We start from the raw sequence: 9,895 nt of genomic DNA, 5'->3' as shown, positions 1-9,895 counted from the left end.
AATACATATAAAAAGTATATGTTAATTGACCATTTATATTATTGGTAAGGCTTTCAGTCTACAGTTAGCTATTAGTAAAGTTCTGAAGGAATCAAAAGTTATATGTGGATTTTCTACTGCAGGGGAGGGGGGCGTTCCCCTAACCCCTATAGTGTCCAAGGGTCAACTGTATTTATATTTAGTCTAGTTGACTAAAGCAGAAACTACAGCCATACCAAAAGAGAGTAGCAATAGGTCAGTGTCCCATGATCACACTGCCCGGCTGCTTTAGGAGAGTGTTTGATGGCACAATTGTTTACAACCCTTCACTTTCTTCTCTGTCTTATCATTAGTGTTACTTTAGAATAATGAAGCCTGTTCCATCCATTAACTCCACTAACATTTGATCTCCCCATAGGTTGAGGTTAAAAATTAATTACTCTTCCAACATATTGATTACATGACTATAAATATAAAAACAGAACTACAGAACAACTGCAGGGACCTTTGTTTAAATAGTATGTTTGCTCTTTTTAAAGGAGGGAATTAATGTTGAAGGACCATGGAATTTGAGAAACATACTAGAAAAGCAACCCTAGAGTGCCATCTAGTGTTAGCAATGTATTTAAATACAATATATCATAGAAAGGTCTGGTTTCTTATCCTGCAATGCCACTTCCTCCTGTTAAAAACTTGGTAACAACAAAAACCAGGCAATGGCTAAGGATCAAAAACAACACTCTTAACCTGCCTTTGTTGCTGGTCATCCAGATATTAATCTGAATTTTGAACAATCAAAGTTGTTTACTTGGAACTGCAGTGGGAGGAAGCCTTCAGCTCAACTTCTAGATAGCGGTGAGTTAACAGAATTGAAGGGCATGGTTTGCAGCTTTATATCATCCTCACATAATTAATTTACTCTTTTTATCATTCTAATAAACTGTAGGTCCAAAGACAGAGCTAGCTTTTAATTCTTTCCATCTCTTTAACCAGGTGCTTTCAGACTATTTCACTTAACTCACAATATTTCATGAATTAAAAGATGGATAGTGTGGACTCGGTTACAAACTGGTGTTAAAATCTCCTGCCGTGGAAATTCATTGTTACTGGGATGGCTCATATATCAGAGCACTGCCTTCTGCAGACATTAAAATTCCCTTTGTTTTGTGTCCCTAATACTGCCCAGTCCTTGGGAAGCACGAATCTGACATTATATTAGGCAATTTACACTGACCTAGTAATTCAAAACAATCATCACTGGTAAGTTAAAGTGACTATACTCCAAAAGAAATACAGTCTTAAGGTCACAGTTGTAAATCTTGCCACAGGAAGGCCAAAGATTATAATCTTTATGCCAAAGTGCTGCAGATTCCTTTCTGTAGAGTAGAGTCATATTTCAAAGACTTTACTAATCTGAAACCTATCAGTGGTTGTAACAATAGCAGATATGGCTTAAATGATATCAAACACACAGTTTAAAAAATACCAGTAAGTCCGTGAAAAAAAAAGCAGTTACATTTATTATATCTGAGGTTGAGGTTATTCTAGCTTCACACTATACTGAAATTCAAGTATCATAATTTTTATGAACAAAAGAGCTAACATAATTGAGTAAATATGGTTGATTCAAGAAGTATATGAACCTGTATAGTGTACATATATATAATTTGCAAGCTGATTATGTGTTTGCTATACTTATGAGTAAACAGAAGGGCTAGTTCAGTTGGAGCTTAGTGCTATTGAGACCAAGGTCAGAAGTTTGATTCCTATAGAGGACAGACAGCCTCACTACTGAGTACCTTACGATGTCTTATGAATATGTTTCCTCAAGATGAATGGGCTTTAGGAGAATGGATGTGTAAATTGGCCACTGCTGAAGAAAACCATTTTTTCTGTTCATATTAGACCTTTTTTACATAAATAGCATATGCTTTCTCTGGGTAAAATAATGTCAGGATGTAATTTTTTTAAAGCTAACATTCTTGCAGATTCTAGCAATTCCCTCCAGTACTACCTCATTCCAATGAGGTGAGAGAATCTTCTCTCACCGCCATATTTTCGTGCTCTGTGTGCTTATAGAAAGGTACACATATATGATGATTTTAGGGTTTGTAAATAAAAATAAGATTGTGCTATGTACATAGTCTGTAACAGGGTTTATGTTGCCTTAGCAGTGTATGACAGGCATTCTCCCAGTGTATATCTTACTTCTTCGTTGCCTAATATTCTGTAGAATGGGTTTTTCAAAAGTCATTGAATTGTTCCCTTCTTCATAAGTATTTGGGTTGCTTCCAGGTTTTTTGTTTTGTTTTGTTTAGCATTATAAACAATGCTGAAAAAAAAACCCCTTATGCATATTACCTAATATATCAGCCTTTTATTCTTCCAGGATAGAATCCTAAAGAGACAAAAAAAATTAATAATAATTGATGCAGCCTCTAAGGTCATGATAAATATCTGAAGTTGAAAGAGAAACTTTCTCCTTTAACACACAGTAAGTCCAAGCATGTGTCATAACAAAAAGACATGACCACACTTGTTCCAGGTCTGAAATTCTAAAGGATAAAAAATAAATAACTCATTATGTTGATATGATGAAATTCAGTATACTCTCTGCCAAAATACATTCTATGTGATGATTTCATAAGATATAGCAACATTAAGTACTTATCTTTTAGCCGAAAGAAATCTTTAGCCTCAGATTCTCCTAAAAAGAACACTTCAAAAGACATTTCTTGCCATTTGCTTTCTAAGAGTATGACTAACTTGAATGATAGGATGACCAGTGGAGTTGGAACCAGAAAAACTAGGTCCAAGGCCTGGCTCGGGCACTTTTTAATAGCCAGCATTCACTGGGAGCTTACTATGTGCCAAACATTTCACAAAATGCTTCACTCAGATTAACAAATAAGAACTTTCCCAGAGGGGTGCCTGGGGTTGGGGAGCCAGGAAGTGCCAAGGGCTGTGGATCAAAGCAGCAGCCTGCCAAAGACCATGCTGTCATGAAGAGGGGAGGGACTTTGGGAGGAGGCTGCTGTTCCCTAAGGCAACAGTCAACAGCATATACGGCCCCAGAAGCTGAGCAGTTCACTGCCCACCAAAGAGAGTTTGTACTGAGGCTGTGTGGGGCCGGGAGGGCCAAACACATGTGTATCGTAGAGGTAAGCAAGCCACAGCAGGGGACATGACACCCCACCCCAGGCCCAGATGTTGCAAGTGGAGCCCTTGCCTGCCTTGCGGAACATGGCAGCCAGAGGAGGGGGAAGGAGGAGCAATGTGACGAGCCCACATTGATTGAAAAGCAGGATGCATATGGTGGACATTCGCTAGAATTGGTGGATGCAGGGACCTCCCACAGCACATCAGATGTGGGGGGAAATTTTAAAACAGAACCCACGGAAAGGTGCTCTCCAGTTTCCTTGCCCTTCACGGGCAGGAGCACTTTTGGTACCAGCAGACTCTGGGCACACTCATGGCTTAGGCCTTGCATGATCTGAAGCCACTCCACAGAGGCAGAATCCCATGCTGGGGCATGCCTTGCTGGGTGTCAGCCCTTAGGACACTGTGACCCTGTGCAGCACACCACACGAGTCCTGGGTGGTTTCCACTCTCTCGCCCTGAGAGGGGCACGAGCCAGAGAAGTTCTTCAAACCCAGGGGTATAGGAAGCCTCAGCCGCTGGGCCTCCACAGATGGAGCTTCCCCTGCACAACCATCTGGAGTGATCTGGCAGCACACTCCAAACCCCAGCAGAGAGAGGAAAACTGCACAAGGCAATTGCAAAGCTAGAACCCACAAGTAAGTGTGTGTGTGTGTGTGTGTGTGTGTGTGTGTGTGTGTGAGAGAGAGAGAGAGAGAGAAAGAGAGAAAGAGAGAGAGAGGGAGAGGGAGAGGGAGAGGGAGAGGGAGAGGGAGAGGGAGAGGGAGAGGGAGAGAATGCCTGAGGATGGAGAATTATTCATGTAGCCTCCATGGGACTCAAAAAGGCAGATAAGATGGGGTGAGATTTCTGGACGCTGGATGTTGACTCTGGTCCTGGGGGTGGCTGGAGTTCTGTGTTTGGTAGAAGAGTTTGGTTCAGAGCAAGAATGTTCCCAGCCCCCTCAAATTGGGTATCCTGTTAATAAAAACCTCCTTCTATTCCCACAAATTTATGTGTTACGCTTATACACAAAGACAGGCAGCAAAACCCTAGCCTGCCTAGTTACAAAAGGTTCCTACTTAGGCAAATTGCCTGACATTGACTTTATAACATTGCTATACTTTGAAACTATGTATGATATCATTTCAATAGAAAATATTGATGCAGACTCCAACCAGTGGGGTCTGTGTGTTGTGGCTGCAACAAACAAATTCACACTGACTGTAGAAGTCTTGTAGAAAAAAAGGATGGCACGGCCACTCTCTAAGTGAGAGAGGGCCCCGACCCCTGCCTGGACAGGCTTTTATTGCTTTTCTGCACACATTACATTGAGGATGGTCCTCATTTACTATGCACAGGTTAGCTTTAGGTGATTACCTTTTACAGATAACAAAGAAGATGTTGCTACTTACTACAAAGAAAAGGATGTTTGCAAATGCAAGAGGAAAAAGTGGTTGAACTGGTTACACTCCATCCTTGGGAGGTTTAGTGCAGACTTTAGGAAGTTACTTTAAAGATATGCAGTAAACAGTTCCTGCCTCAATTCAGGGTAAGGGAGTTTTAGCAAAATACAAGCCTCAAAGCAGCCTAAGTACAATGCAGGCCTGGTTCCCCATGGGAAAATCGATCAGTGAGCTCAGTTCCTGTGTGCTGCCTTGCTCCCTCTGGTTTTCAGAGGCTGGGCTACATTCGCCATTGCCATGCAGATCAGTTTCCTATAAATATAAGTATAGCACATGGAATACAAAGTAGACCCAGAGTTAGGGATGCAGGCCCAACACTGGTTTCAGCCCTTATCAACACTGTATCATAGTCTCTTATTCTTTAAAATTCTTATCTGTAAAACCTATTCCCCATCTCGCAGTTTATTAAAATAGCAAATCTGCATATGCTTTGTAAACTACTAAACAGTTAGCTGTTGTTTGTTTACTGTCATAACAAAGAAATGTACAACTTAACCAGGAGAGGAAAATGGAAAGGGTTCTAGGCCCAGAGCCAGAGTTTCAGTGTCCCAAAAACTCTGGACAGTCTGACTTTGGTGAATGTGGATTTTGTCACTTGGTTTTTCAGCCACAGTTGGCAGGGGCTATTTCCTTGCCTGGAGAGAAATTATTTCTTTGCTAATTTTTTTCATTCAAGTACCAATATATTTGCTGAGCATCTACTATGTACTAATTGTGCCAGTCATGATAAACACTGGGGACACAATGGTAATCATAATAAAGTTCCTGTCCTTATGGAACTTACATTCTACAGTGCAGATATAAACAAACAAACAAAAATAACCCAAATGTTAATAGCATGGGATAAGTGCTAGAAGTAAGTGAACAGTGATAGGTGAGAAAATGGAGTGGGAGAGACCCAGTTTAGACAGGTAGGAGTAAAGGTAGGATGCTGAAAATGGAAAAAGGCAGACAAGTATAAGGTCTCTTTTAAAGGCAGAACCAGCATAACCTGATGGATCTAATGTAAGGAATAAGGAAAATTATAAGAGAGAATTATAAGATGGCTAATAGGTTTCTGCAGTAGACAACTGAGAGAACTATGTCACCATTTACTTACTCACATTGGAAGAGGGGCTGTGGAAGTTAAGATTACCATTTGGGATGTGCTGATTTTTAAGTGCCTGTAAGCTATTTGAATGTCAACTTGGAACTATGAACCCAGCACACAAAGCAGTGTTCTAGGTTCAAGAGGAAGAATGGGATGTCATGAGTTTATAGACACTACTTAAAACCACAGGAATCCACATGAAGCTGTTGGATGATACATTTTCCCTTGATTATTGACATTTTAATTCATATCAGAAGTCTGAAAAACTTTCAAGAATGGATATATTTTCAAATCCCTGTTAGCAAAATTTCAGGAACACTAAGTCTCAGGAAAAATATTTCTGAACAGATACTGAGAGAGTATTCTTAGGCTCTGGAAAATCATGCTGATGGGGTTATCTGCTACTCCAGTGGTGATATGGCATAATAGAATAAGACAGGGCCTTGACCAAGAAGGACCTGGGCTTGAATCCCAACCCTGTCATTGCTAGTAATATGGCTTTAGGAAAGTTTCTTATTCTTTTCATGTTCTGTTTAATTATCTAAAGAATGAAAATTAAAATACCTTATAGAGTTATTGTGAGAATTATAAATAATATATGAAAACATGCCTAGCTCAGTAAATAGTAGCAACGTTAAATTTCTCTTTTCTACACCATAAATGTCTTGAAAGGCACAACCTCTACTTCCACACCTCATTCTTACTTTAGTTTACTCCAGTCAATTACTCACCTCTCCATTCTACTTGATCTCCTCTTCTTAAAATCACCATTTTTTTCTTCTTAAATCTGCCCTCAATTATGTACCACTTTGCCATAGAATTTGACCAGGTGATCATTCTTCCCTCATTGATTAGCTTTATTCTCTTGGCTTCAGGGACACCATACCATTCTGTTAGTCTACCTACGTCACTGAGGTAGAAAACTCCTCAGTGTCCTTTGCTGGCTTCTTTTCCCAGCTCAGATTTACTTATCTCAGTTTCAGTCCTGGAGCCCTATTCCTTTTGTTGCCCTACTCCCTCCAAAGCAATATTAACCAATCCTATTATTTTAAATACATCTATAGACTCCAAAATTTATATCTTTCTGTGAACTCCAAATACATATAATAGCTGCCTACTTGACAATTTCATGTCCTAAGCACCTCAAGTTTAACAGATGAAAAACAACTCTTCACTTCTGGCCAAGATGGAGGAGCAGTTAAATGCTGTGTTCACATCAAAATTACAATTAAATTATAGAACAACCATCCTTGACACCCAACTGCTCTCTCCCCACTCTGGTGATTGTCTGAGTCCCTGCCCAATCCACTTCACACATCCAACCTCCTTCAGAGGGTAATCCACACAAGCAGCCAGCTTAGACTCACACTGCAGGGTTTCCTAAATACTCTCAAAGGTCTACAAACACCAAAAGAGCAACATTTGGCCTTGGCATGCTCTGTACCTCTTTTTATTTATTTTTTAAATCCTGATCTGAGGATATGTTTATCAATTTTAGAGTGAGGGGAAAAGGGAGAGAGAGAGAGAGAAACATCGATTGGTTGCCTCCTATATGTGCCCTGACCAGGAATCAAATCCGCAACTTTTAGTGCATGGCACAATGCTTCAACCAACTAAGCCAACTAGCCAAGGCATGCCCTGTGCCTCTTGCTCCAGAATTAATGTTAACCAGCCTCAGTTCACAGCATAGCCATTCTTGGGCATTTCCAAGTCCAGCATAGGCAGCTACCAATTGCAGATCACTTTGTAGCTCCTACCAAGGGTCCCCAGAACAGACATAGGCATCAGCTGACCTTTGCCTGTACCAGAACCCCTCTCAAGAGGCCCCAGAACCAACACACCTGGGGGCCAACTTTAGACCACACCAGAGCACCACTGAGTTAAAATCACAAATGGCACATGAAAAGGGTGGACTCAGCAGACACTAGAGCCCCACTAAAGTGAATCCTTCTCCTTGGGTCAACCATATAAAACAGCCTGCACTCTGTCACCTAGCCAGTCCTCATAACCAGTCAGCCTGAGGGTCAATTCCACCCACTCACATGCCAACAACAATAAAGTTTCCACTCCAGTAGGAGGGCACACACAACCCACACGAGAGACACTCCTGGAGTACCCAACTTAGGTGAGCAGAAGAACTGCACCTTGGGCCCCACAGCATACTTACAGCATAAGGCCACTCTGGCAAGACTGAAAGTAGTAGATCTACCTAACACATTGAAACACACACAGGGAGGAAGCCAAATGAAGAGACAAATGAACATTTCCCAAATGAAAGAACATGACAACACTTTAGAAAAAGAACTAAATAAAATAGAGGCAAGAAATAAACCAGATACAGAGTTCAAAACACTGATGTCAAGGATGCTAAATGAACTTAGGGAAGAATTTATTATCTCAACAAAGAGGTAGGAAACATAACAAAGTATATAGAAAACATGAAAAAGGACCAGTAAGAAATGAAGAATATAATAACTGAAATTAAGAATATTTTAAATCACACTCGCTGCTATCTCCCTCGCTGTGCGGTCCATCGGGGTCTCGCTGCTGCTGCTCTATTGCCAAGATGTCACTTTCTAACAAGCTGACTTTGGACAAGCTGGATGTGAAGGGGAAGCGGGTCATCATGAGAGTGGACTTCAATATTCCTATGAAGAACAACCAGATAACGAACAACCAGAGGATCAAGGCTGCCATCCCAAGCATCAAATACTGCTTGGACAATGGAGCCAAGTCCGTTGTTCTCATGAGCCACCTGGGCTGGCCTGATGGCGTCCCCATGCCTGACAAGTACTCCTTGGGGCCAGTTGCTGTAGAGCTCAAATCTCTGCTGGGCAAGGATGTCTTGTTCTTGAAGGACTGCGTGGGCCCCGAAGTGGAGAAAGCTTGTGCTGACCCAGCTGCCGGGTCTGTCATCTTGCTGGAGAAAGGCTTTCACGTGGAGGAGGAAGGGAAGGGAAAAGACACTTCTGGGAACAAGGTTAAAGCAGAGCCAGCTAAAATAGAAGCTTTCCGAGCCTCCCTTTCCAAGCTAGGGGATGTGTATGTCAATGATGCGTTTGGCACTGCTCACTGAGCCCACAGCTCCATGGTGGGAGTCAATCTGCCACAGAAAGCCGGAGGGTTTTTGATGAAGAAGGAGCTGAACTACTTTGCGAAGGCCTTAAAAAGCTGGGAGCTACCCTTCCTGACCATCCTGGGCGGAGCTAAATTTGCAGACAAGATCCAGCTGATCAATAACATGTTGGACAAAGTCAACGAGATGATTATTGGTGGTGGAATAAGTTTTGCCTTCCTTAAGGTGCTCAACAACATGGAGATTGGCACTTCTCTGTTTGACGAAGAGGGAGCCAAGATTGTCAAGGATCTGATGGCCAAAGCTGAGAAGAACGGTGTGAAGATTACCTTGCCAGTTGACTTCGTCACTGCCGACAAGTTTGATGAGAATGCCAAGACTGGCCAAGCCACTGTGGCCTCTGGCATACCTACTGGCTATATGGGCTTGGACTGTGGGCCTGAGAGCAGCAAGAAGTATGCCAAGGCTGTCGCGAGGGCCAAGCAGATTGTGTGGAACGGACCTGTGGGCGTATTTGAATAGGAAGCTTTCGCCCGAGGGACCAAGGCCCTCATGGACGAGGTGGTGAAAGCCACTTCCAGGGGCTGCATCACCATCACAGGTGGTGGAGACACTGCCACTTGCTGTGCCAAATGGAACACGGAGGACAAAGTCAGCCATGTGAGCACCGGGGGTGGTGCCAGCTTGGAGCTCCTGGAAGGTAAAGTCCTTCCTGGGGTGGATGCTCTCAGCAATGTTTAGTACTTTTCCCACCTTTTGGTTCCTGGGCGCACCCTGTAACTCCACTTAGTGCTTTCCGCGTTTCTACTTGGTATTAGCTACAGTCTTCCCCCACCCCGGCAAGATCCAGCTACTAGTGGCCGAGAGATGCAGCCCAGGAACACCTAACACAGCCACATGGCAGCGGCACATCAGCTCACCTTCACTGCACCCTGGATCTGGCTACATTCTTCAGGATCCCATCTGCATTTCCTAGTGTCTAAACCATTGTGCATTCTAGAGTGCATATATTTATATTTTGCCTGTTAACCTGTTAGCTTAATCCTCTTCTTGGAGTAGCTGACTCTGATGAGCATTGTCGTTGTTTTGGTACATGAAAACAAGATAAAATTCCAGCTGTGAGGAGGGAGGGAGAGGAAGTTGGAG

General features: G+C 42.4%; 1 protein-coding gene across 1 annotated transcript; it reads left to right on the top strand.

Moving 5' to 3' along the window:
• The first annotated feature begins 8,239 nt into the window (after window positions 1-8,239).
• Window positions 8,240-9,502, top strand: LOC123824591 (phosphoglycerate kinase 1-like). Its single transcript, XM_045847832.1, is given in 1 exon segment — window positions 8,240-9,502. A coding segment is annotated over 1 exon segment (1,251 nt). The 3' UTR covers window positions 9,491-9,502.
• Window positions 9,503-9,895: the final 393 nt, after the last annotated feature.

This window comes from Phyllostomus hastatus, unplaced genomic scaffold (assembly GCF_019186645.2).
Source record: "Phyllostomus hastatus isolate PE091 unplaced genomic scaffold, TTU_PhHast_1.1 phas_contig_118, whole genome shotgun sequence".
In the NCBI taxonomy this organism is placed as follows: Eukaryota; Metazoa; Chordata; class Mammalia; order Chiroptera; family Phyllostomidae; genus Phyllostomus; species Phyllostomus hastatus.
Note: the sequence above shows the minus strand (reverse complement) of the source record. Positions and strands in the feature narration are given on the sequence as shown.